This window comes from Bactrocera oleae, chromosome 3 (genome assembly GCF_042242935.1).
Source record: "Bactrocera oleae isolate idBacOlea1 chromosome 3, idBacOlea1, whole genome shotgun sequence".
In the NCBI taxonomy this organism is placed as follows: Eukaryota; Metazoa; Arthropoda; class Insecta; order Diptera; family Tephritidae; genus Bactrocera; species Bactrocera oleae.
The window spans coordinates 92579134-92606963 of record NC_091537.1 but is presented as its reverse complement, the minus strand read 5'-3'; the positions used below and the strand labels follow the sequence as shown (position 1 = coordinate 92606963).

The following is a 27830-nucleotide window of genomic DNA, read 5'->3' as shown; positions in this document are numbered from 1 at the left end:
TTTACGCGAAGTGTCAAAAATCGCCGCGTTGCTTGCAGAGGAAAAAAAATTGATTTCCACTCATTTGTTCACGGGTTTTGCGGGCGATTGTGTTGTTCGTGTATTGTATTTTCTTGTGAATTGTGCGATTGTACGGCTCTACGGCGGGGTATATTACGTACGCATTTTTCTTTTTAATTAGATGAATAAAATATTGAATAAATCCGGTTTTCCTATAACACGAAATCAATTTTGAAATGCGCTACCGAACGACGAAATGTAATTCTAAATAATATCGATTAGGAACAAGTGAAATATTGTGAATTTAGATTAGTGAAAAAGCCAACATTCTCTATTGCTGCGTTAACCCCTCGTACCTGCTGTTGATTAGCCATCCCTCGCCAGTTTTATACGCATCTTTATGAACTGTTTGATTATTCCAAGCCGCCAATTATTTGTGTGTGTGGGCAAAAAGAGCTTGTAACAGCAACAATTTAAATGGGACGTGTGTTTATAGCTCTTTACATACATTACTTTTAATTAAATTTGCTTCAGTTTGAAATTTATATCTAATATAGTGCAGATTATATGAATTAACTGAAGCACTAAACGCTTCTATAACAAACGGTGCTTGTGTAGCAATACTCTTTTGTACACGCTTCCTCGCTTCTTATTAGTATTGGGACAGATTTGTTCAGCTGTAGTGCGTTAGAGAATCACATTTGCGAATCCTAAGTCAAAATGACGTTACAACAGTTATTGAATTACAAATACCTGACAAAGGAACAACTAAATGGCTTTGACAACTACAAAGTAAGTGCCTAACAAAACAAATGTTGTTGAAATATAAATAATTAAATAAATAATTACAGTACAGCGCGCGTGATACCTCACCCTTGAGCGTATATGTAATGCATCCATTCTGGAATTGGACTGTCAAGGTAAGTTGAAATAGCAATAAAAAACCTGCTCAGCGCCTTATAAAGAAACCAGCTTAATTGAAATGTGTTATCGCTCAATTTTTGCAAAAGCGTACAAAAATTTTAAACATTTTAAAATATCAAAAACTACCGGCGAAAGGTATTAAAAAAATCAATTAATAAAAAAAAAACTATGGGAGAGGGCGAAGAGTTACGGGGTAATTAACTGGCGTTAGGAAAATCAATAATCGTAAACAAACCGCTTGGTGGACAAATGCCATATGTACACAGCTCAATGTCATGTGATTAGAAATTAAAATTATAGTGGAAAATGTGTACTGGGATCATACGTGTCAATAAAGAGAGAAAAAATAAATTGTGTATGAGTATATAGGTAATGGTTTTTAATTCATTAGGAGCACTATTAAGTTAATAGTATATATTTTTTTGTTTGAATTTGAAAGGGCGTGTGAATATTAATTCAATAATAACGGTTATTATCTTCTTATTACCATTTACAGTTCTTTCCCCGTTGGTTGGCACCAAACGTTATGACCTTTCTTGGCTTCCTTTGTACAGTGATAAATCTGTTGCTTCTATCCTATTATGATTGGAATTTCTACGCCAGTTCTGGCTTACCGAATACTACCCCCATACCATGTTGGGTTTGGTTCTGCTGTGCTGTAAATATTTTCTTGGCCTACACATTGGATGGTATTGATGGGAAGCAAGCACGCCGCATTGGTTTGTCTGGCCCACTGGGCGAACTCTTCGATCACGGTCTCGACTCGTATACCGCAGTGCTGATACCCACATGTCTGTATAGTATTTTTGGACGTAGTCCCGAGTACTCAGTAGCGCCCGTACGCATGTACTACGTATGCTGGATGGTGTTCTTTAATTTTTATGTCTCGCACTGGGAAAAGTATAACACTGGTGTTCTGTATTTACCGTGGGGTTATGATTTAAGCATGTGGGGCTCAACAGCTATGTACCTGTTAACATGGTGGTTTGGTTATCAATTTTGGCAACACACACTACCCTTGGGTATCTCGCTCGGACATATGATGGAGTTCGTTTTGCACATCAGCGCAATGGCCAATACACCGATGGTGATAATTAATGTGTACAAGTAAGCCAAATGCCTTATATAATATAATTTTGTTTGTACTATGTTCGTTAATATATATTCGTTCGTTTTATAGCTCATACGTGCAGCGCACGGGTAAAATGCGCTGTTTCAGTGAAGCAATGCGTCCATTGTGGCCACTTTTGGTATTCCTTGTTATAATGCTGCTGTGGCCTTTCATCTCACCGAATAATATCATGGAAAAAGATCCACGTATTATGTTTTTGCTGAGTGGGACAATATTCTCGAATATCAGTGTAAGTATGGGAACAAAATACTGACGAAGTATTTGAAAATTTATCTGTATTCAAATCAAGGCAGTGGCGCAAATCTGTCCAGCGTGAAGCGATTATTTGGCTAGACTTAAATGATAAATGTGAAATAACTAATTTATGACTCCTCAGTTAAAACGATTACTATTGATTTGTAGAGCCGCAAAATATGCACATGTTTTGCATTGTTGTAGTACCTTTATTTTATCACAACAATGATAACAAACAGAAATGTGCTCACGAATGTCTTCACTGCAAATAGTTCGATTTATTGTTTTGTTCGTTTAGTATTTTAAATGAGCGAAATAATCGCATACAATACCTTTACCTGATATCATTCAATATTTTGAAGAGCTAGTATACACAGTAAATGCGAAATGAAATTTGAAAATATGCGACCTAAATGAGACAACAAAATTAGAAATATTCAATTCATTGTTTAAATAGTTTTCTATATTTCATTCAGGTAGTGCATATAGACATTTGAATTGCAAATAGTTTGTGTTCTATATTAATTTCACGTTTTGTATTTGTTTTGAGGTGGCTGATATGTTATCTGTTGCGCGTTGAGACGCTATTGACACTATTTGTTGAGTCTATGTGATGTGACTGCTTGTGCTTGTCATATTTTCGTTACACACTAATATAAGTGCATAAAGCAACAACTCAAATCAAAACAAAAATAAAATGTTAATCTCGGCAAAACAAAAGCTATAATACCCTTCACAAGTGCATTTTGTATGGTATAAAAGGTATCTATTTTAATTTTGATCGGTCAGTTTGTACGGCAGCTATATGCTATAGTGGTTCGATCTGAACAATTTGTTTGGAGATTGTAGCGTTGCCTTGGAAAATAATCTGTGCCAAATTTCGTAAAAGTATCTTGTCAAAAAATATGCTATAAAGGTCCGATATTGGCGGTTTCGACAAGTAATCGACTTCTTGGGGAGGATCATTTACATATACAAATATTTTTTAGGGTCTCCGACGTTTTCTACTATGTGTTAAAAACATTGTAGCAAACTTAGTACACCCTGTTCAGGGTATAAATATATATACAATAATATTATTGTAGGTCATTAAAACTGCAGTGCGTTAATTATCCGATTCACTACAATAGATGACTAATCGAATGAGGTGATTTTTTGCTTTAATAGTATTGAAATTTGTATATAATAACATTAATTGCAGATAGAGGTTTTTTTTTGCGACTTTTCAAATCAAACTGATAAGTTCGCCATTTGGGCACTTCCAAAATTGGTCTTATGTACATACTCGTATGTAGGTCATTAAGCAATCTATATCTTGATAATACAATTAAATAAATTTCATTAAACAATTAACAATTTTCTCCTCTTCACCCTTTAGTGCCGTCTGATTGTGGCGCAAATGTCTAATACGCGTTGTGATGTCTTTCATTATATGATGCCTATATTCTTGTGCTTCGTGGGCATTGGTTTATGGATACCGCTACTCGAGCGTTTAATGCTCTATGTTCTATTCGTCGTTACCACACTAACACACTGGCATTACGGCACAAATGTGGTGAATGAAATGTGCGAACATTTCAATCGCATTTGCTTCAGCGTGAATAAGCGGGAACCAGCTGTTCGAAATGGCGAAGATATACGGCTGCGCGACATGGAGAAAACCGACTAAACAATGCTACCAAACCGAAACAGACAAGTGTGCTTATGCAAATGCAAAAATTAAGAATTTGCAGTTAGGCAACAACAAAAGTAACAGGAGGCTCGATATCAATTTTTACCCTTTCCTTAATATTTCACCGGTAAGATAGTGTTTTCAAACCGAGTTTAGCTTTATTGGTCTAGGTAAAGTGCAAGTATGTACATATGTACATTAATATATATTTTTGCTACATTGCACATCTCATGTTTTTTTGCATATACAAACCGTGCAATGAATTCGTGCTCTCTATAGAAAATTGAGATAAAGAAATTGTCATTAAATTTTAGGCTTTTGAATACAGCAATGCCATTAAGTGTCAGTAAAATAAAGACAGAACGGAATTAGTAGGCAGTGAAGTTAAGTGATTATTTATTATGCAACCGTAATAAATAGCATATAATTAATATTTGTAAAAAGCCATATAATTTAAACTATTTATTCTAATTTATTAGTGCTTGGCTCTCTCGTGCGTGTGCTCTGTCGAAGTGAAGTGGGTGCTGAAACCAAATTTTTTATTATATTCAAACATTTATGTAATTGCTATTGCGCTGTGATTAAGAGCACGCATTCGTTTTTCTATCTTTTTAATTTATAAAAACTGAATGCATTTTCATATGGCTTTCGACAATATTTTTCACACGCTCAGCACTACACATCACTTGCCATTTTTCTCTCTGAAAATTCGCCTCATTTTACATCACCTTAAGTTACTTGTAAGTTTATAGTATTGATTTTGTGTATTATTTTATTGCCAACAAAATAATTTATTTAACTGAAGTTATAAAACGTTTACCAATAACCGCTTAGACCTCTTAATATTTTTTATTTATATAAATATTAATTTAACGCAAATTTCATAAATTTTATTTATATAAAACTAAAAGAAATATACATATATATATACATATACTTATGTATATAGAAAAGTGATATGTGAATATGTCATTTTGTGTTCGTAAAAATTTTGAAATCGAGCTTTATGATGTATAGTGTATTTTAGTTTAGTTTTTAGTTAGTTAAAAGTAGCTTCTTCCGAATATTGTGTATGTGTGCATATATGAAACATACGTATGTCTTCTAAAATACAATATAAATAAATAAATTATATAATTAAGAAAAACTAGTGTTTTAGACTGAATAAAGCTGTGCGCAGCTTAAATGGCTTAAAACAAGACATTAAAACGACAAGATATTAAAACTAGGTTAATGTTGTTAAAATATGTAATTCGAAATTTAAATTTTCTTAGATCAGAAAAATCTTTTTTAGTAAGCTATGCATTCGATATTAGTTTTACATCTTATTTGTCTAAAATGCATATTGCGTACACATTTAATACAAATACAAATCTGTTATTATGCAAAAAAGTTTCTACTTCCAAAAAAATTAGACACAAAAAGGTAAAACAATAAAAAAATATATTTTCAATATGCAAATATTTTTCATTTCTTAAAAAGGCGAGAAACATATGCTCTTATTTTTACTTGAAACTTTGTAACATAGAGTGCAAATCCATAAAGTATTTACTAAATGCAATACTGTAACTAAATAAATAGCGAAGACAAACCACAGACACATTGTAATTTAAAAAGACATACCACATAGCTTAATTTCGATCGGAAACTAGATTTGATCTGTTAATTATTTATACATTATATAGAATACATGTAGGTATAAACTATACCTATGTACATGTGTACTTTTATTTATGTATTGTATATAAATATGTACATGTACAAAAATTAATGAGATTAAAGAAACATACATTGCTGATACAAATGTGAAGTTGTTACTTTTTAATTTGTACAAAATTGCTGGGTACACTCAAGAGGTTCCGAGTTTAGCATCTTAACCCACTTGCCACAGGGTGGTAGGCCGTAGCCACCATAATTTGTTTTGTTAATAAAAAATGGCTCTATATGCATGTATGTGAGTACCGTTGTATTTTTAAGAGTGGGCCCAAAGAATATACTTTCATTGACATTCACTGTTATGTTTGTAGTTTTCAACCGGTTGCAAATATTGCATTTTAAATACAATTGAATTAACAGTTAAATGATTTTATTTTTAGTGTGTAATATAATCCCGAAAATCATATATAAAAATAATGTTCGAATTTTTAGTCCCAAATACCTGATTGAAAGTTTAAAATAAATTTTTAGCCCCAAATTTCATAAGTGAAAAAAAAAATTTTAATTCAAAAATTAAAAAAAGGTGCTAATGTGATTATTACTAAAAATTGTTTGTAATTAAAAATTTAAAAAATTATGTTTTTTAAAAAATTATCTTTTGGAATTTTAAATTATTTCGTGTTTGCGTACTTCCTGTTTTACCATTTTGTTTATCTTTGTAAAAGGAAATCATATTTTTAAAAATTTCGACAGAGTTTAACACTCTTTGTCTCATTTACATTTAATTGTTTTTAATTATAGCGATTCCTTTCGTTTCTGTTTTTGATACGGAAATAATTCTTTTATTTGTTTATCCAATTTTTTTAAATAAAAAAATTATTTTTATCAATTTTTAATTTAGTTTTTGAATTAAAAAATACATTTTCAATTTTATTTTATTTGTTACTCCATTTTTTTTTTAAATAAATAAATTATTTTTATCAATCTTTAATTTAGTTTTTGAATTGAAAAATTAATTTCCAATTTTATTTTATTTATTACTCCAATCCTTTAATAAAAATAAAATAAATGTTTATCAATTTTTAATTCTGTTTTTGAATTTAAAAAAATTTTCATATTTTATATTAAATTTTTGCAATTTTATGGACTAAAAATGGGGTCCTTAATTACAAATTTTGGATTAATAATTGATTTTTAATTTCAATTTTCGTATTAAAAATGAATTTTTTTAATTAGAAAATTAATTTTTTTCAATTAGAAAAAAAACTCGCTAAACTCTTTTCCAACAAGTTTATTACTTAGATTTTGTAGAATATTCACAAATAAAAACAAATAAATTGAGACACTATTAACTTTCTTCAGGTCTATAATGACTACGAACACGATTTTTTATAGAATAATAATATAAATTAAAGTATATAATAAAAACTGCTTTCACTTCGCAATTAAAAAATAATAATTTGAGCCACAAAAAATAATATCCAATTCCACTAAATCGTAATTAAAAGTTTTAATAAAGTAATAAAGATAAAAGATACGAGAGCGTAATCCACAAAAAAGCAGGAAAGTTAAACCAGTATTGCATTATTGTCGCATAATTTCAAATAATCATCAGATAAGCTTGTTATAAGCGCAGTTCAATTACCTTTCCCCCAATTTTGTGACAAATTTAATAGCCGCACTTGTGTAAAGCAAAAATAATACGCGCGATTTACATATACAAATATATATACATATATGTACATGCATATGTGTATGTAACTGTATTTGCGGCTTACAACACAGGTGTGCGCAAAAGAAAACAAAAGACTTAAACAACAAACTCGACAGCATTTCAATCACGTTTCGCATGCTCATCACGTAGCAAATGAGTTTAGCAGACGAAATGACGCGCAGTTTTATAATATTTTATTCCCGCTGGCATTTTACTATTATTTACATTATTCTGCGTTGTAAAATTCTCGAAAGTCTCATGTAAGTAAATTGGCATTGACGCGTGCGTCCAGTGCAAGGCACTTTACGGAAGCACCTGAGCTGCACAACGAAAGCGGTACTAGCTACTAGCCCTTGCAGCGTTTCAACGGAAAGATTTACATTTTTAAGTAAATAATAAAAAACAAAACAGGCGAGCGTTCTTTATTTAATTGAAATTAATAATTTTTTTATTATTTCACTAAAACACAAAATGTGTCAATAAACTCAATGTGCATTAAAGCAAGAAAAACGTTAGTTTCGGTTGCAACGAAGCTACAATATAATACCATTCACATTTGCTTTTCTTATAGCGTAAAAGGGTATAAAAGTTATTTTACTCCATTGATGGATCAGTTTGTAAGGCAGCTGTATGCTGTAGTGGTCCGATCTGAACCATTTATTTGGAGATTGTACCGTTGCCATAAACAATAATCCATGCTAAATTTCGTGAAGATACTTTGTCAACTAAAAATGTTTTGCATACAAGAACTTGATTTTGATCGGCCACTTTGCATGGCAACTATATGCTATAATTGTCCAATATCAGCGGCTCCGACAAATGAGCAACTTCTTGTGAAGAAATTGACGTGTGTAAAATTTCAGATCGATAGTTCGCGTATATACAAACAGACAGACGTACATGGCTAAATAAACTCGGCTAGTGCCGCTTATCACGTCTTCGACCTTTTTTTCTGCTGCTACAAACTTCGTGGCAAACTTTATAAGCACACCCTGTTCAGGGTATAATACCAGAAAATATGGTATGTGAACTTAACAAGCAAACACAATGTGCTAATATTAGTTTTCTCACAAACATCGCATTTATTTAACAAACACGCATATGTCTTTCTTCTACAAAAACCTCAACCTTCAACTTCAAACAAACCAATAATTAGTCAACGGTAAAAAATAAACATTAAAAATGGGTCAACAGCGCTGTAAATGATTCTATTGTGACATATTTTTTGAGGAGCGTCTTTTCAAACGTCAACACGACTTTTATAGTGCTCGTAATAAGTACTCATGGGGCTTAGCAAATATTTATTATAAAAGCCACAACAACAAGGTAGAACCGTTGCAACCGCGACCTTGCGCACCAAAGCTTTTGATTTTTCGCTGAGTTAAAATCTTAATGCTTTCTTAGCGGCGATATAAAGATCACTAATGGATAATACTCGTATATGGATAAATATTTGTTGGCGGTGTGTGACGAAGGTACGAGATTATTAGTAAGTTACTTGGCTGTGTATAAAATGTATAGTTTTCAGCCGTTAGAGTGGAAGTCTAAAATAAACGCAGTTTGAGGCTAATGCGATTTATTTGAAGATCTTTTTTACACAGACTAACGATTGTCGCTCTTTAATTGCAATATAACGATTCTAGTAAAACCGACAGTTGATACTCATTACTATTTCGGCAAAAGGCTCTCAATATAGTGGGTATATACGCTTTACAGGTATAAAAAAAGGTCGTACAGACTGACTGAGTTTATCAGATGGCTCTGTTGAGATGGTTGATGAACCGTTGTAGTATATGCTTAAGTGGTTTGAGGGCAAAGTCAAAGTCCATATGTTATATTTCCAACATATGCATATTTGATTAATATGCGCGGGAGTACCACACTTATTTTATATTATAATACAAGTAGAAGTTCTTTACTAATAAATCCGGTGAAATCTATCGAATATTTTTTTTCCAAAATTATTTATTTGCCCATATATATTTACATATATATAATATAATTCGAGCAAAATGCGACCATAAATGATGACATTTCAGAAATCTCGATTGCAGCGCCACCTAGGATATTTTTAGAACTCTTCATAAAAAAATTTAGCTTGGCTAAGCAATCGGTAAAGTAGTATGAAACAATTTATTATTTATGTAATATGAAAAGTGTTTTTATAGTCCTTCACTCAAGATCAAATTTGACCCGGACTGATCCATTTTACCTAAGCACGCAAGCCAAAGCGATACAAATTTTTTGGTTGGATTGGTACAATCTTTTTCTTTGATCTCCATATGCCAATTATTGTGTTGTTGGCAGTTATTTGTTTTCAACGCGAACGGTTTGTCTGCTCAGTCCGCATCAAGTTTGAAAGCTTCCGAGGGAAAACTATAAAAAAACACACCATTCAATATACTTTAATACTCTAATGCGAACTAGCCGTGGGACCTGTAAATAAAATGAAATACCGTTAAAAATATAAAAAAAAATAATAATATATGTATACCGTTATTATAAACACAAAGCTTATTGGAGATCAATCAACTACAATAAATATAGTAAAAATCTCTGCAAACAGAAACCCAAATCAAAGCTTATATAGAATGACGACAGCTATGTAATTGAAAAAGTAAAGAAAAACAGTAAATAGTGTAAAATAGGCGAGGCTGAGAGGAAGACAAACGCGATTGCACTTCTGCTCATGTTGGAAAGAAAAGTTGCCACACTACTCGCCACTGTCCGCAGAGAAGAAAGCAGATGAGCCGAGGCAAGTCTTTCATTCCAGAGTCAAAACAAGGTGCGTTTGCGCACAGGTAAATAACAAAGAAAAACAAAAAAAAAATAAAAATAAAAGCAAATCAACACAAAGAAGTAGCAACTGAAAATTCTCAAAGCAAACGTTTGAGCGCATTGCTCATGGTCCGAAGCATGGAGATGAGAAACCCACAGTGACAGTAGACGCGAAGTATTAAGTGAACGCTCGCACGCAGCACAGAACAGTTGCGTTTGTAACGCGTGAGAGTTAAGAACGTTCGTTAGTCGCGCTTCTTTTCGTGCCAAAAAAATATAACGCTAAGTTTCAAAAGTCGGTGAAAAGTTTTCACAATTTCGAATTGAAGTACAAATAAAGGAACAAAACGCGTCGTACAAAACATTGGAAAAAGTTATGCGTAGCGCGCTTTTTATTTTCGTGGTCGTTGTCAGCTCGGCAGCGGGACACAGGTATGGCAATTTAGCAACGTCCGCAAGTTATGCGTTGCCCGCAAGTGTAACTAGTGCTGCTGCTGCATCGCGTGCCAGTAGTGCAGCCACAACAACGGCAACTAGCCCCAGCGCCATTAAAGAATCGCCAACGCCAACCGCCACCATTGAGTCAGCCGGCGGAGCGGAGAGTGCTGCAGCAGGCGAAAGCGGTGCCGTTACGACCACGCAAGCCGCACCAACCACAATATCTATTCCCGCTGTGGCGGTAGCTTCTAGCACGATGAAGAATGAGGAAGCGGTCAGTGAAACTTTAACAGAGTTACCTATTGCCACCCCGCCGACAACGCTTTTGCCACCCGACAGCGATGCGGACTCACCGCAACGTCGTGTGATAACCTATGACCAGCGTCAGGAGGGCCAGTATAATATACGTGCCGATTTGGAGAATTTCATGATCGTACTCATACCACCATCACCCTCTGAAGGTCTGGACTTACTCGACTTGCTGTCCTCAGTGCGTCGCAGTTCGTTGCGTTCGAAATCAAAGCGAAAACACTTCACAAATAACGTAGGCAACACTAAATACCGTCATCCTTTGAAGTCAACAGCAACATTTCCGTCAAGTTTGCAATATGTGGGCCGTCAGCAATCACCACATTCATTGGAAGGATCGCGTGGTTACCTTACTGCACCGCAATTTGTGCAAACTCCATTTGACGCCTTCATCGGTGCGCATGGTTCCCCGGCTTCAGTTCTTTCCACTTTGGGTGCATCTTCCAATCGTCTCTCAGATTTCATTGAGGGTCGCACTACGTCTCGCTTTGATATTGCCGCCAATGAAGAAAATGCCTCTGCGGATTTACAGCCTGATCGCCCAGTGGATGTATTACCTCCACCATATCCACTTGCTTACCAGCACCTCATCAAACCTTATCATCTGGAAGCAGAGCCCACGGTCATTCAAGCTTTGCCACCGCCAGAGTTGAATAGCGCACCAGCGCGTATTACCGGCAACTATCTGGATAGCTATAATCAGTTGCTGGCACCTGGTCTCACAGCTGGCAATAACGCTGCTGCTGGCGACGTCGCTACGATTTCCACCACTACAACTACCGCAGCGGCCATACCCACTGAAAATAATACGGGTTATTATCGCATTTCGCGTGCCATACGCGGCGACAGCTTTCTGGACTCGAACCGTGTGAGCTCCCCGAATAGTATACATCATAACAGCGCTGATCTGCAGCCACTTTATCGCGCAGATCACTCACTGGGCGCTACATATCTGTATCCGCCGATCGATACGCCACGTCTCTACTTCAATTCAGAATCAAATGGGAAAAGCTTCGAGATGCCACACGATGCCGTTGATCGCTCACAGGTTTTAGACGATGTAGAGGATAATGCACGTGTGGGCGAGCTGTATGTGCCACCGCGTGAGCTGAAAGACGACATTGAGTGGGAGCAGTTCTTCGATACGATGGTCAAGGAAGCAAACGATTCACTATGCATGCCTGGACAGCGACGCGACAGCTACGGTATTTGTCGCCAAGTGGAGGGCTATTGAGTATGAAGACTGCACTGAACTGCTTACTATTTTCATAAGTAACAAAGTAATAGAATTAGTGAAATTGGGCGCAAGTCGAATTGGAAGTATATTTTAAGTATTTTAGTTGAAGGAAACTATTCGAAAGTTTTATAATATATTTTAAGTAAAGAATTGCTATACACTAAGCATAAACGAATATATAAACGATTGAAACAATTTATATTTATGTATTTAGTGCAAAGTATTAATAAAGATTTTGAATTATCAGAAAGGTTATTTTGTATTGAGGGAGAGTGGAAGTGTATTTGGAGAGCAAAACTAAAATCGAAGTAATTATTTACTTCATGGAAGTTTTTTGTACGGTTTAACCGACAGGCGGCAGGGATCGACTTAAGCCTTTATGGTGCTATCTTAACTTTATCATGCACATTTCTTAACACATTTCGTAATTATGGGAAAACACTCTTCTTTGAGTATTTTTAATTTATATACAGACCTTAACAATTATTCTGAGTATCGCCTTTATCCATTTTATTGTCATAATATAATTTCTGAGGTAGGTACAAATACTTTTGGCAAGATTGGTTGGAGTTTAGATAATTTTTATTTATTTTACTTTATTCTGAATTCTTTGGTAGTGTGAGGAACATGGATCGATATTGCCTGCTGACGTAGTTTAGTATTTTGGTTCTTGGCATCTTCTTTGTCGTCTCATGACAAAGCATTATTCATAATTTAAGAGCATTGCCTATGATCAGTTCGGCTGACTAATTGATAAAGCGAAAAACCATGAAGAAACTTTTGTCGTAAACTCAGGAAATTTCAGGTGTCTTATTTTATGTAATGTCTCTGTCTAGACAAGCCGGTTTTAGAGTGTTTTTATGAAGATTTGCTAAACACTTTTTTTATCTTTGAACTGGAAATCAAATATATCTAGAAAATGTTTTTTAAATCATCCAACAAGTTAAGATCATGAAAATTGTGCTAAACCTCCAACTTAGTCTGGCTTGCGTTTAATGTTTATTTTTTTTATAGAAATTAAAAAAAATAATTAATGACTGAATTAAAAAATCAGACAACAAACTCTGCTTCCGTTTTAGTGAAAAATTATTACTCGACTTTTTTGTACTTTGCTTTTAATTTTACTCATTCTCAAGTGAAAACAGCTGATTAACGGTTTTTATAGTAAAATTAGTATATGCTGGCTATAATTAGCATAAAATGTGATGTCGCAAAAGCAAAATTAAAAAAAACAATTATACTAAAAAAACCACGTATACAACAACACATTAAATAATATAATAACACATCAAAAATTATAAAAAAAACCACAGTTTTAATATTTTTTCGCTAATAAAACTCGCACTTACAACTGACAAACGCGACGCTTTAGCGGTAAGCATTACATTGAGAACTTGTTCGTAACTGTAAAGATGAGCGGTAAATACAATAAATATTCTTATTAATTTTTGAGTCGTACACCTTCCGGCATTTTTTTTTCTCGATACGAATATTAAGTACATACATATGTACAGTTATGCGCTTGGTTTGACATCAACAGTTAGCGCGGTTTTACTAAGGCACGCAATTAGCGCCTGCGACAAAGAAACGAATCGCTGAAGAAGAAGATTGAGAATTATTTTAAAAAAATATAAATATATAGTATGAGCATATATTATATAAGTATGTATGTAAATAAAAATATGGTGGACAATTGCGGAAGTAAAATCAAAGAGTAAATACTAGTGCTGTTGTATTTGTTCCGTGAAAGAGTCGAATTTGTACAATTAGCGTAGTTCAGTAGGCATAAAGGACTAACACATCCGTACATATATACAGGCATGTACATTTGTATATACATATCTATGAAAATGCGTGATCTTTTTAACACGCTTAGTTTAGCGCTAATTGGCGGTTTAAACTGTCCGTTTTATTGATATTTGTATTTGCTTAGAATTCTTATATTCTCAACACATATGTACTTGTATGTAGATACTTAGATACCTAGATTACCTAGATACTTAGCAAACTTGGCATTCCACTGGATTAAAGTGAAAAATAAATAAATGCTTTTCAAATCTGTTAACCTCAAATTAATTTCAATTGCAACAACATTTAGTAAGCAAACACCGCTACTGCATGTCAATAAGTAAATAAGCAAGTATTTGTTGTTGATTTTCCACCTACTAAGTGCAATGTAAAGTTTACGTGCATTTTACCGATGAGTAGACAAATTTTCAAGATGCTCTTGCTCATGAAATTTAAGTTATGCTTTTTAAAATTGTAAAAAAAACCTCTAAGGCTGTAATACGGCTCATGTACCGTTATTAAAGTATTGATTTATGTAATTAACAGTTAGATTTCATTGCAGCAAATACAAATATGAAAACAAGCAAGAAATTATAGGTTGCATAGTGTTTAAGGTGGTTAATACTGTTAACAGTAGTGTATTTGCTTAGCATAACCTGCTTAGAAGAGAACGATGACTCTTCTGATCAGAGACTTTTAAAAAAGAAACTGTTAAGAGCTCTATTTCGGTTTTTTTTAAATCCATTAAGGAACAAGGTATGGATTTTTATGCTACGGTTATTATGAATATCCTACAAGCCATCCAAAGTTTCTAATTGGGTCCATAACTATATTCATGATGTTTTTTTTTCAAAATTTGAACGTTTGTTTAAGAAAAACATGAAACATGTACAACGTCCGGTGCGTTTTACGTGAGTACCTGCCGTCGACGGCCTTACATCACGGTGCTCCAAAGCACAACGTATCAAAACAATGCGTTGATAAGCGCCCCAAATAATACGAGCTATTTGCAAGTATTAATTTGGTTACCAGTGGCCAGTGTGTAGGGATACACTGACCATCTTGGTAGGATTCGAGGCCGATCTAAAACCTCTTCCGTTTTCGGGTACGGAACCCAGTTGCTTGTGCAACTTCTTTTTTCGAACTTAAATTCAGTTCTTCCAGCATTTAGGTTTAAGCCACAGCCACCACGATACTCCCCAAAGAGCCGAACCCAATGAGCAGATTGAACCGAAGTCCAAGGGCATTCTGCTACCCGTGGTACCAGAGTTGAGTCTCCGGTAAGACTGTGTAGCCGAAGCTACTGCCAGTTGAGCTCCGCCTTACTCAATGACTGGTGACATTTGTCGCTTGAACATCAAATGTCTTTTTATTTGGAATCTCATTTAAAGTCTATAATATCAGTTCAAGCTGAGTATTATAGCACTATTTCTGACATCATTTACTATGCTGATATTCTGGGCAAAATAAAATAACAGTCATAGTGCATTTGGATTTTAGTCGCCTTTTACGACAGGTATGCCTTACCGCGGGTAAGGAATGAAACATGTACAACAGTATTATACAAAGTATTGCCATCTGAAACTAAACCGTATTGTCATATTTCTGGTCATTTATGGATTTCATACTAAAAGGCGGCCAAGAATGAATCAAAGCAATTTTTGATACCCTGCTCTGATGTAAGCCGTGTTACAGTGAGAGCGTTCTGCATCGACCGGAACAAATAGTAGTCAGAAGGGGTAAGATCTGAACTATACCATAAGGCGGGCGAGGCAAAACTTTCCAGCCGTTTGTTTTCGCTATCAGTTACTTGTCTTTTTTGGCCTCCCAGGCCTTCATATTAAAGTAATGAAAAAGAATTCTACGCAAAAACACTTTTTCAGGCACAAAGTTCGACATATTTGAGTAAAAAACTATACTGTCATTTACGCTTCAAATGAATGACAGCACGTATATAGTTCCAGACCTAATATATAAAAGAGAAGAAGATTTTCAACAAAATTTATGTTTTTGCTCTTAATAAAGTGTGAAATTCCACAAAAAAGCCGCACTACACACTTTAAAATAACAGTACTTTTGTTAGCAAAACTCCACCAACCACTTGCCAATTACAGTTAGATATACGCGCATGTGCAGGAGCCAATTACTTCGCCACTTAATGGATGTTTGCAACTTTTCTGCAAATATCTAAGCCACACAAGCATCCAGTTGGAGAGAAAAACAAAAACAATAAACCAAAAAAATAAATAATGTGGAAATGCCGCCAGTGATTGACAAGCAGCCTGTTTGGCTGTGTGTATGTGTGTGCATGGCTGCACTTTAAGGAATTCATATGTTTTGCATTAATGACTTCAGCACATTTCTTTTCAAACTACGCAACTTTTACCAAGCCACACATATACAAACACACACTCAAACATAGCAAGATTTGCTGGCTCAACGGCGACACATTCTAATTGAATTTACTCGCATGCAAGCACTGCCGACCGACCGGTTATTGTTAAATGCCTGGCATTGGCATTCAACTTGATTGGCTTTGCAACCTGTGGCAAGTTTCGTTTGGCTTCGCCATTGCATTCACTTGCCGCAACACGATTGACGTGGAGCAGGTTCAATGACTTCTAATAAGCGACTGCTTGACTGACGAATGGACTAGTCTCGAAAGTGTTTGCAGCTGCTGCAACAGCTACAACAGCTACAACAACACTTTTGCAAAATCTCTAACAGACACTTTGTTGCAATGCTCAAAACGGCTTCGCGCTGCATTGCTGGCAAATGTTTGTTTGGCTTGTCAGGGCTACTATAATAAATTATTGCTTTCACGAGCAGACGAAATGCATAGCTGCTGCATAGAAATTCACTGTCGGCAACTCATTGGATTTTGAGTGTCACGAGGTGGGTTTGGAACAAGTAATTTCTGCGCTTGTTCCGGGTAAAAAGAAGTAAGCCGTAATGCATAATTTATTCAAGCTCCAATTGGACCAGATGCATTTAGTTTTCATCGGCATAACTTCAAATCATGTGTGAGTGTGAGTTTTGACTTCAAATCTCGAGTTCCGATATTTGATATTCATCTCAAAGTAAGTTTTTAGGATGACTATACAAAAAAATATATTATCCTTATAGCTGGCTCTAGAAGCCATGGATTTGTAATAGATGGGGAAAAACGATTAGTCCCATTATTATTGATGTAAAGGTAAAATAAAAAACATTTTCTATTGTGCCTATAACTATATTCATGCGTTATTTTTCAGAAAGTTTATTTAAGATAAGCATGTACAGTAGTATTATCTATTCAAAGCATTGCATCTTTTTGGTAGTTTTTGACCCGTCTTGCAACAAGAGGTCGAGCGTTGTCATAATAAACATTTTTTACCTCAGTTCTAGTCGCGAGTTGCGGGCGTTTTTCAGTAATCAAGCAGTGTTGATGGCGGTAGCGTTCTCCATTAATGATTTCGCACGGTTTTAGAAGCTTATAATACAGCATGACCTTCGGATCCCACCAAATACAGAGCATTACCTTGGTGTCATTGATTTTCGGTTTTACTGTTGGTTTGGTTTTTCAGATTTCATATATGTTTAAATATAGCATACGAGTATAGACCCAATAAAAGGCCACAAAATATTTCGTATTCATGCTCCAATGCTCTCGGCCACTGCTCTCGCAGCGATGGTTAAAAATAGAGACAAATCTATGAGCGCTGGCACAAGTGGCGATTTATGCTAACTAAGAACCGACTCATATTTATATTGTATGTATGTATACATATAAGTATGTGTGTATATTATTAGTTGTATGCCTTTGAATTTATTAACTGTCACTGAGCTCATTTTAGTGTATATTCATATAGAAAGTTGTTATTATTGTTATTGTTTTGATTATTTTATTCTAATTATAAAAACAAACAATAATCATTGACCGACAAAAACGCAAATTTAATTTAATTTATGCGAACTCAAGCTAAATATCAATGAAGGTATTCATACACACACATATACATATATGTATGCATGTATGCATGAATTTATATGGGTCTCTGTGGAATTTGGCCTAATTTTGTATTCATTTTGCATAGTTGGTTATCGGCAAAAATGTCATATTCGCACCAGTTTTAATTCAAGCGAAAAAAATTCAAAATTTAATTTAAGTTTCTCGCAATCGCAAATTATTGTTGGAACTTTATTTATGAATAATTCGAGTTTGATTTAACAGTTAACAAAATTCGAAGTAGTAAAAATTTTTCGGGATATTTTTAATACTATTTTTTACCGTTCTAGATTCGTTTTGTCCTCACTATACTTTTGCTAAATATTATTACAGATATTTTGCAAGTTAGCTGCTCCATGCTTACCAACATTTTTGCTATGCTACTTAGAGGGTTAAAACCTCGGAAACATATTCATAGTTAATATTCAGGAAAATGGATTGAGATTGGCAGAAATTAATATTTACAAAATTTAGTATTTAACAGAATCAATTTTAAATAGTTTAAGAAGTTGTGTTTTCACTTTTGGTAGCCGACAAAAAACCTATAATGGAGCCGGTAGTTTTAAATATCTAAAAAATTAATTTTTATTAAGCAATATTCGAATATTACTATGACTTTCTATGAGTAACATTTCGAACTTACCCACACTAGTAAGCTGTGATCGACAATGAAGAGAAATCCCGTTAAATTGGTAGCACGTTGTGCGCGCATCAGTGGCAAAAGTAGTAAACGCCTTACAGATGGCGGAACACGCTCCCAGGGGAATGCTAAGTAAATACGATCAGAAACCTCTTCGCTCTACAAAAAAAAATATATTTACTACATTTTAAGCAATCCAGAAGCACTAATCCAAAGACTAACCACATTTTTAATTTTTTCGCCACTAAAACAATAAATGCACAACTGGAAAGTGATTGTGACAAGTCCAACAGCTAACACCGGCAGCCCCGATATGTCACTCAGATTGATGAGATTATAAGCGCTGAAGCAGAGTTTCAGATAGCTAACGGAGATTTCGATGAACACGATGGGCGCGTAGAGCTCGTCAAACTCCGCCGATAATTCCATGATGCGGCGATGATAGTGCAAAGTTTGGGTGATTCTGCTATGCAAGCTAGAGTCGTCTTCTGCGCCAGCCGATGCCGCGACCACAGTTTCCAGTTCACGCTGCAGCGCGCGAAAGTGTGCGGAAATATTGAAGATGAACCAACAAAACAGCGAATCCATGGCGGCGATGGCGTGTATGGCGTAGACAATGAACGAGATGCACCATATATAAGAGACGGTGTAAAAGAATGGGTGACCAGTGTCGTAGGGAAAACTGGCAAGTAGACGGTTATAAAAAAGGAAAGTAATAAGGTGCTTGAGCTCAACTGAAATATCATTATTTTGCGAAATCTTCTTCCTTTCTAAACATATGCTTCACATTCTCACTTACGCAGCATTGAAAGGCAGTATGAACATGGTGTGATCATTGAAACATCGGCTATATAGTAAAATGATAGCAGGCACTGTACAATACAGGGTGCCCGTTGACATGCAGCAAATATAGTAAACACGCACGATGCGTTGTTGCCAGTCGTTCTCATGCCTCCATTCCCTTCCCTCTTTAACATTCGCTGAAAAATTCAGTTTCTTTAAAAATAATCAAATTCTTCGAATTTTTGCATTGCACCTTCATCCGCCAACATATCTAAACTCCGTATAAGTTTTATGAAGCGTCTTCCCTTCGCCACAAACATGCCACTCTTGATCACAGAGAGCACACCTTGCAGAAATACTGTTAAAACTTGGATAGCCTTATCCTGTTCGCTGGTGTAAATGTAGCAGCCCATAAGTAGCGTAATAATTGCCGTAGCCAGAGTCCAGGTAAGGTATCTGCAGGGTGCACTCGTAATGCGCTAATCTCGTTGCGCCCACAAATTAATGCCGATTACGCGAAAACTGAAATGCTGTATTTGAAGATATTCGTACATTTTGATTTGTACTTCACGGAATGCGTGAGTCTTTGGCTGTTCGATTGCTTTTATATGAGTCAAACATATAGACATATGTTCAATCCTTGGTATATACAACCAATCATACGTCAACGTTAATTATGTTGTTTGTGGTGCTCATTACGTCTAGACGCCCATTTGTTTGGTGTAAGAGTGTATAATTTTATAAATACGGTATAGAATTTCTTATGTTGTTTTGGCGCTTACGTAAAATGCACCAAATTACTTGCGCTGAAGGTCAAAGTTCGGCTTTAGATATACAATTGTTCTCGAAATTCTTTTGGTACATACTTAAATGTACAGGGTGAACCAAAATCCTTTCACATTTCTACTTTTCAAAAGTGGGTAAATGAGATAGTGGGTTATGAGACTCCACTGTATATGTGTTATGAAATTATTAAGAAAACCTTGGTGTTATATTTTCGAGTTATTCACTGGGTAACGAAGCCAAGCTTCTATTGGGTCTATAACTATGTATTTTTATGCGAGCTTAATACATTTACTCATTTTATTTGCAATTTGTGCATTCCATCCCAAAAGAAATACGTCACCAATTTTTCACATCCTGTCCTGATTCAATTTGATGAGTTGTTATCGGTAGCGTTCTTTATTAATGGTTTCACCTGGTTTTAGAAGCTCATAATACAGCTCTTGATCCCACCAAATACAAGACATTTCCTTGGCGTCATGGATATTCGGCTTTTCCGTCGATTCGGCTGGTTGGTCAGGCTTCGTATATGATTATTTGCATTTAAGGTTGTCGTAACGGATCCATTTTTCATCATCAGTTACAATTCGATGTAGAAACTACTCTTTTTTTTGTAGCGTTTAAGCAGCATTTCTGACATAGAAAATCGTCTTTCAAAGGCTTGAAGCCAAGAGACATATACGTTTGAATATACCGGCTGTGTTTAGATGTTTTGAAATGGACGCTTGAATGATTCCCAAGGATTTTGCGAGCTCTGATTTTGTTTGGCAATAATCTTTATCGAATAATGCTTCTAGTCCCTCATTTTTAAACTTTATGGACGCCTAGGACATTCTTCGTCTTCTAAGACAAAATAACAATGGTTTGGTATGTTCGCTCAGCTAGAGCATGTTAAGAGTAAACTTCCATCGAACTACAATAAAAATGACTTTCGGCTGAGGTTATGAAGACGAGTTCCCCGCAATAAAACTTTTTCAGGCATAAAGTTTGACATATGTGAGTGTAGAAAATATTGTTGTTTACGACGAATGATGAATGACATATATTGAAAAAGACGCACAAGGACAGTAGCTTTCCAATGCATGTTCGGAGTATTGGTTTTCACGAATATATGTGGTTATAGACCTAATACGTTATGACTAAATTATTTGTTTTTGAGAAAAAATCGTTCGCTAATATTATTATGGCTTCTACTATCTTCTCGCGGACTAAATGATTTATAATTAGAGGTTAAAAAGAAAAAATATCTGGCATTGTTAAGAATATTTACTCTTATACGCAATTGCTTTAATCTCACTTTTGCGTGTCTTAACGGACCTTGATTTTTTTGCAAAAGCTCCGCTCTATAAACAGTTTCATATCATTATGGGCCATTTATTCAATTCATAATACGTATGTAATTTTTATAAAAAGTGACATTATATTCACATGATGTTGTTTAAGTTATTGTTGCATGCGATTTACACCACCTTTTTTTCTTTCCATGCAAATAACATGGCAGTGATTGAGCCTGCGGTTTTGAATATCTGGAGACATAAACAAAATTTAGTTATTTTCTTGAACTTCTGATGTTTTTGCTAGAACTTACCCATACAAGTAGACTGCGATTGGCTGTGAAGAAGTAGCCGGTCAAGACTAAAACACGCTGCGAGTGAATAAACGGGGTTAGTAACAGACGGCAATATTTTGGTGGCAGGTTCTGCCATGGTATTAGCAAGTAAATATTTTCAGAGAGTTGTTCGCACTAAAACAAGAGGTTGAGTGATTTAGACAAATCTATAATTGTATAATTTTGATTTAGGTATGCACCTCATTTTTCACTTTCTCACCGCCAAAGCAATAAATCATCAATTGAAGTACAATGGACGCCAACAGCAGACATATGAAGGGCACATTCGCCGGGTCGGATAGGTAGGACAATTGATAGGCAAAAAAACAGATCGGCAAGGACGAAGACGTAACTTCCAAGAATATGATTGGCGCATAAACAGCATCAAGCTCCAAAGTCAAGTCGATAATTTCTCGATGATAATTGACGAAAGCTACGAAATCACGATTAAAGTTCGGATCCTCTACGTGCAATTGTAAAAGCTGTTCCAACTTTAGGCGCATAATTTGCAGATGTGCCGAGATATTGTAAACGAACCAACCGAACAGACCATCCACAATGATTATGGAGTTCGAACAGAATTGCACAAGCAAAACGGTGAGTATAAGGGTTAATATAAAGTAGAAGGGTGAAGTATAGTCATAGGGAAAGCTATGTCGAAAAAAAGAGCAGGTGGCGTTAAAGTATTCTTGCGTTATTAGAATGGCCGACTCACCTGCCTGGCAAAGGGAGTGTTAAAACCACTTCATTATACCATATATAGTAGTAGAGTAACTTTAATATGGGCAAAAGTACACAAATGTTGACTGTCAGCTGGCACGAGATGCTGTAGGCTGTTACGATCGGCAGCACCGTGCGATTTGTGGTATTCCATAAATCACGCTCGAATTTGTTGCCTTAACGAGCGCAGTCGTAAGAGAAAATAAAATAAATGAAGATGTTATTATGATAATATTACTTATCGTCAATGGCATAAATGTAAGAAGACTTGTTTTGTATTCACCTGTCAATGCCAGTCGTTCTAACGCCTCGTTTAAGCGCAAGAGACGCTTCCGTCGCGCTAGAAAAATAAAATGTTTGCTCGACGAAGTAAAAAGTTGTGAATTTATTGTCACGGCGGCAAGTATTTTGTCCACATCTGTTAAGTTTTCCATTGCATAGGTATATAGGGCTATTGCCCATACTATAACCCCAATCATTTGAATGACATAAAGTGCAGGACGGCTGAAAATACACTTGGAGCCACTCAGATCAATATTGAGGCCTACTCGTTCGGCGGCTAAATTGGATATTTGTATTAATTTAAATTCATTCGATAAGAAAATTTTTGTTTTCTTGACTCACCACCAACTATCGGCTTTATATCCTTTAAAAGAGTTATGCGCATTGTATGAGAAAATTGACGGTACTAATTTTTTAGTAGACGGCAACTGAATTATGACTTTATATACGAAAAAGTTTATCCAAAACCTTAATGTCGTAGCAATTATCACTGAAAGTTGGAAATATTAATTACAGTCCAACGTAGAAGTGTTAATTTCTCTTTGAAAGTGCAATTAAAAAGGGTGTACTCGACAAGCTTACCATAACAGTGTTACCGATAAAAAAAATTCTATCGAAATTTTGAAGTTTGGGTTGTTTAAAATAAAAGAATTTCAGAATAAATCTCACAGAAATTCAAAAATTTGCTTTTTGGGGGAACTTACACATAAACCCAATAAAGCAAGAGTAAAGTTTGTTTCTTTTTGGTTTCTCTCTTTTGTTTATCTTTCCAACCTATAAATGTATTAAGACATGATTTGGAAAACTTGAATTGTTAACCTTCGCATTTAAAGTAGGACGTACATTTTTTCAGGAAACAATTATTCACAACTCATGGAAGTTTTAAGAAATAATGACTTTATTATAAAAAGGGGCCGTTTCAACCTTTGCTATGTTAGACATTTGACCGAGTTCTTCAGCTCCACATACTTGTATGTAGCTCATACTATATCACCTGGTTGATTATCAACAACAGCTTCTTGCCATTCGCCATTATTTCAATATTCAATACTGTCTGAATGTGGTCACATAATTTTCGAACCTACAGCAAACAGAGTGTTAGTCACATACTTAACTCACTTGGCTACGGTCTGCCCTATTTGGCTTCCGCGCTGTATTTTTGAATTTCTATAAATAATGTAGAAGTTTTAAAGACTTAATTAGTGAAAAGCTTTTCATAGTCATTCATGAATTTAGTGTTTGAATTTTTTATGATGTGAGTAAAGTAATGAATTATATTAATGGAAAATTCCACAGGATCATCGTTTAAAAAAAGACTCACTCAAGCTTTCTGAACCCGAAAATAGCCAAAACTCTAGGTGCGATAGAACTCCAAAAAGAATATATTCTTTTTTTCCAGCCCCAAGCCTCAGCTATAACAAAAGTCTTTAACTCGGCCGGGGGCAGCAGGCCAAAAATAATAACGGCAAAAATAATAATGCAACAAATTTGACTAGATAAATCTGACGGGAATGAGAGCTTAAAGTCACTTACCCTTAAGATGGAGCAATTATCTCAATATGAAAAAATAAAAAAATTTCCATATAACATGATGGACCCACTTTACCCCTCAGCCATCATCGAATTCCACGGTTTCTCCGTTGCCTCAGAGAATACGTATGCCGCAACACTCTATATACGAGTCTTAATCGGAGCCGAAATATGGTCAACTCTCTTCTTATAAAAAATAAGAGCTGCTTGTATTAAGACCGTATCGATAATAAGACGATGTCGCTGTTATTTCCGAGAATGTCGGAGTCAATTATTGGCACCACGTCGATAGTTAAGACAATTCCGCAGACTTGACAAGTAGATATGTGTATCTACCGAACTCTTGAACTGCAACCCCAGGTGTCACGCACCCTATTGGTGCAGGGTTGAAAGTATTCTTGAAAGGCTTTCTTATCTTTCTAAAGCTATTCGTGTCTTTGCACCAAGGAGAGGAGAGACTCACTACTCGAATCTCAATCTAATAATTCAGATCCAAAAAACACATTTTCGAGAAGAATATGAAGCTTTGACCTATAAAATCCAAATATCACTTGTTTTACTTATTATATATATACAGCACCGAGTTTATCGTATAGGAGCACCGGAGTTTCCCATTGTCTCAGTGTGTGTATAGTTGACTTCTTTGACCGTGAAAATGTCATTGCTTAGTTAGTAGATATGATGTTTCTTCCTGGGAATTCTTAGCCACATTCCCAGTTTAACAGTATAACTTTCCCCTCTTATTGGATAATAGAGATAAGTGTTTGTGAGACATATGACAGTCTACCTAGTTTAAATACCCATATAACCAATTTTGAACCGTGATAAGAAATATTTTTGAGTAATTCCACGAGCCTTTCGAGTATTTTTTATTTGTTAAGTATATGCGACAAATTCTTAAAAGCAGTACTAATTTAGAATAATGCTGAGTGAAAAGCATTTAAAAACGACTTCAGATAGTGATATCTTTAAAAAGCCAGCTAACAGGCCTATTTTATAGCAAATTTATCTTATGAGAATCTTATTAAGGCGTGCGTTTGTTATAATGAAGGTTAAGAGCATCGAATTTCGCCACAGAGTAAATTCAACCCAAAAAATGGTGTTTCCATTAAAGTTGGTTACGAAAAATTAATAAACTTCCCACATTTGATAAAAAATGGAATCGATTCCTAAATAATTGCGTATTGCTGCAAGCACCTCAAAGCCACGCAAACAGTTGGTATGAGTTACAGAACTTTCACACAATTTAAATATACAAATGCATATTTTCAGGCGATTCAACCGCTCGGCGTATTAAAGGTATATCTATGAGTATATACTATAACGGTAATTGTGTTATTATGTAATATTTGAATAACGATTTGTAGACAAAACAAATTGTCAACAGTTAAAAGTTGGTGACGCCTTAAATCTAATGAGACAATCAAAATAGAGAAAATTGGGCTTAAGTGGCAAAATGGAAAAGTTGGGTGTTAGCTAAATGAAACGTGTACTTCTCACTGTTATGGCATATTATGTCTGAAGTTTGGTTTTCGGCAATGTGAACTAACGTGTGAGCTACGTTTGAACAGTGTAGAAAAAGGAAGTAAGGGAAAGCATGTGTGTTATAGCATCGTATGTAGTTAAGGCAAGGATTCCAAAACACAATATCTATTCCATATATTCTATGTACAAGTATTTACGAGTATGTACAATATTAATATCTACAAATTCAACACAAAGTTCTAATTTAGATTAAACATCTTATGATTTGGTTCACGCGTGAAAATATGTCTTCCAGTGTGTAGTAATAAATTATTATTAATAAATTTGTATCTTGCAAATACAAAATACTTTGAGTTTTACAGGGATAAATACAGCGTTTAACATGTGACAAAGGTTCCTGTAGTTGTGATAATACATTCTCGTTTTCTGTAGCGCCAGCACTACAGCACTTAGTTTGTATGTTTTAAGTCCAAATCTTATTTAGTGTTGCAATTGCACGTCCATTTGCATCAAAATCAATCATTTTTGTTGAGCCTTTGAGAGAGTAAAGTTACCGAATCACAGCGTCGCAAAATGTTCAAGAGCGATTTGGGCATTAGAGGTTATTTCCACTTACAAAAATTTACCTTCCATCGCCTCGGCATAGATATGACGAATAGAAGTGCTCGGGTGACCCAAATATATTTTTTGACTCTACAAATCATCGCTTTGAGCACCATTCTAATTCCATTTGCGGTTTATAGTTGGCAACACATGCAGGAGATTGTCGAGGTAACCAATGCAATGGCGCCTTTTATGCAGGCTACCATATCGCTTTGGAAGATTTGGCGAGTCATTTATAGACGTAAGCAAATGGCGGAAATGGTAGAGAATATTTATATGATATCGGCCAAAGGTGCTTAAAAAGAAATACCGGAATTTTTGAAGAGAAAAAATTTAGTTTTTGTAAAATTGTTCTTTCTTAAAGCCTCGACTAAGGAGCTAGCTCACTTGATTCAGGAGAATAATCGCGAGCGGCTAATGAATACCGCTTACTACTACTCGGTATTGATTACTGGCATGCTGGCGCTCACAGCTCCCGTTCTGGTCAGCTTCATACAGTATCTGCGCTTCGGCGAATTCAGTTATATTGTGGTGCTCAAGGGCACGTAAGTATAGTGTCGGAAGCAATTTTCACAATCCTTTTCAATACACTTCTTCCACAGCTATCCGATCGATTATGCGCGCCCACTAAACTACTTTCTGATATGGCTGTGGAGCGCAGCCGCAATCTATGGCGTTATTTATGGCTCAGTCTCTGTGGATAGCCTCTACTCTTGGTATATACACAACTTAGTCGGAAACTTTAAGATACTTCAGTCGAAATTGGTCACAGCCGAGTGGGCAACCGATTTGAGTGAACGTCGCGAAGAGATTTATTATTGTATTGCGTATCATCAGCGCATTATTGCGATGACCGAGCAATTTAATATTATTTATCAGCCTATAGTTTTTGTGCAATTCTCACTTAACGCCTTGCAGATCTGTTTTCTAGCCTATCAGATTGGCAGCGGTGTTGTGGACACGGTGGATTTACCATTTCTATTCTTGTTCATGATTTCGGTGGGCATACAGCTGATGATCTATTGCTATGGCGGTCAGCATTTGCAGAATGAGGTTAGTGTTTGAGTAAATAGGTCTGCATGCAGAAGCTAATTTACCATATGTTAATATATATTTTATATAAATAATAGAGCGTAAATGTTTCGAAGTCCATTTATCAGACTATAAACTCGGCGTCCTGGCCGAACGAGCTTCGTAAAGTTCTGTTAATCTCGATGATGCGCGCACAGAAACCCAGCAAACTGACTGGCATATTTTTCGATGTTGACTTGCCGCTCTTTTTATGGGTATGTAAAGCACTTTCGCAGTTTGTTGTTATTTTTTTATATCTCATAAATTACTTATTGTAGGTTTGGCGCACTGCTGGTTCTTATGTGACTCTCTTGCGAAGTGTGGAGCAGAAAACTATGTGAAAAGTGAGGGTTGAGAGAAGAGAATATTTGAGTACTTTGTTTAAGTGCTCACGAAGTTTTTATTTATTTAGTCAGCGTAGCGTTTAGCCGTACTTTAGTAAAAGCTATACTTA

General features: G+C 35.4%; 5 protein-coding genes and 1 long non-coding RNA gene across 7 annotated transcripts; 3 read left to right on the top strand and 3 right to left on the bottom strand.

The window, feature by feature from the left end:
* The first annotated feature begins 46 nt into the window (after positions 1–46).
* Positions 47–5766, top strand: LOC106623178 (ethanolaminephosphotransferase 1). 2 transcript variants are annotated; one of them, XM_036360040.2, is made up of 6 exons: positions 47–258; positions 558–792; positions 852–920; positions 1421–2031; positions 2105–2285; positions 3669–5766. In XM_036360040.2, exons 2-6 carry the CDS (start codon positions 721–723, stop codon positions 3957–3959), a joined length of 1224 nt encoding a protein of 407 aa, XP_036215933.2. In that variant the 5' UTR covers positions 47–258; positions 558–720; the 3' UTR covers positions 3960–5766. The 2 variants fall into 2 exon arrangements, with proteins under 2 accessions (XP_036215933.2, XP_036215932.2); XM_036360039.2 differs by having other exon boundaries at positions 47–792.
* LOC138856352 (uncharacterized) lies at positions 64–2705 on the bottom strand. The gene is made up of 2 exons (XR_011395568.1): positions 2629–2705; positions 64–2552 (listed from the first exon to the last, which is right to left on the bottom strand). It is a non-coding gene; the product is annotated as an uncharacterized lncRNA (long non-coding RNA).
* A 4112-nt stretch (positions 5767–9878) lies between the features above and the next one.
* Positions 9879–12344, top strand: LOC106623174 (uncharacterized). The gene has a single exon (XM_036360036.2). It carries the CDS (start codon positions 10487–10489, stop codon positions 12089–12091), a length of 1605 nt encoding a protein of 534 aa, XP_036215929.2. The 5' UTR covers positions 9879–10486; the 3' UTR covers positions 12092–12344.
* Positions 12345–18130: 5786 nt separating this feature from the next.
* LOC106623175 (odorant receptor 1a) lies at positions 18131–21045 on the bottom strand. Its single transcript, XM_014242594.3, is given in 5 exon segments — positions 18131–18440; positions 18514–18669; positions 18733–19192; positions 19310–19490; positions 19547–21045. Coding segments are annotated over 5 exon segments (1242 nt in total). The 5' UTR covers positions 19923–21045; the 3' UTR covers positions 18131–18371.
* Positions 21046–21536: 491 nt separating this feature from the next.
* Positions 21537–22839, bottom strand: LOC106623176 (odorant receptor 45a). Its single transcript, XM_014242596.3, has 5 exons — positions 22689–22839; positions 22401–22581; positions 21886–22336; positions 21665–21820; positions 21537–21602 (listed from the first exon to the last, which is right to left on the bottom strand). The coding sequence occupies exons 1-5, from the start codon at positions 22837–22839 to the stop codon at positions 21537–21539; spliced, it is 1005 nt and encodes a 334-aa protein (XP_014098071.3).
* Positions 22840–26250: 3411 nt separating this feature from the next.
* On the top strand, positions 26251–27740 carry LOC106623179 (odorant receptor 45a). The gene is made up of 5 exons (XM_014242599.3): positions 26251–26597; positions 26670–26850; positions 26908–27358; positions 27436–27591; positions 27655–27740. The coding sequence occupies exons 1-5, from the start codon at positions 26276–26278 to the stop codon at positions 27715–27717; spliced, it is 1173 nt and encodes a 390-aa protein (XP_014098074.2). The 5' UTR covers positions 26251–26275; the 3' UTR covers positions 27718–27740.
* Positions 27741–27830: the final 90 nt, after the last annotated feature.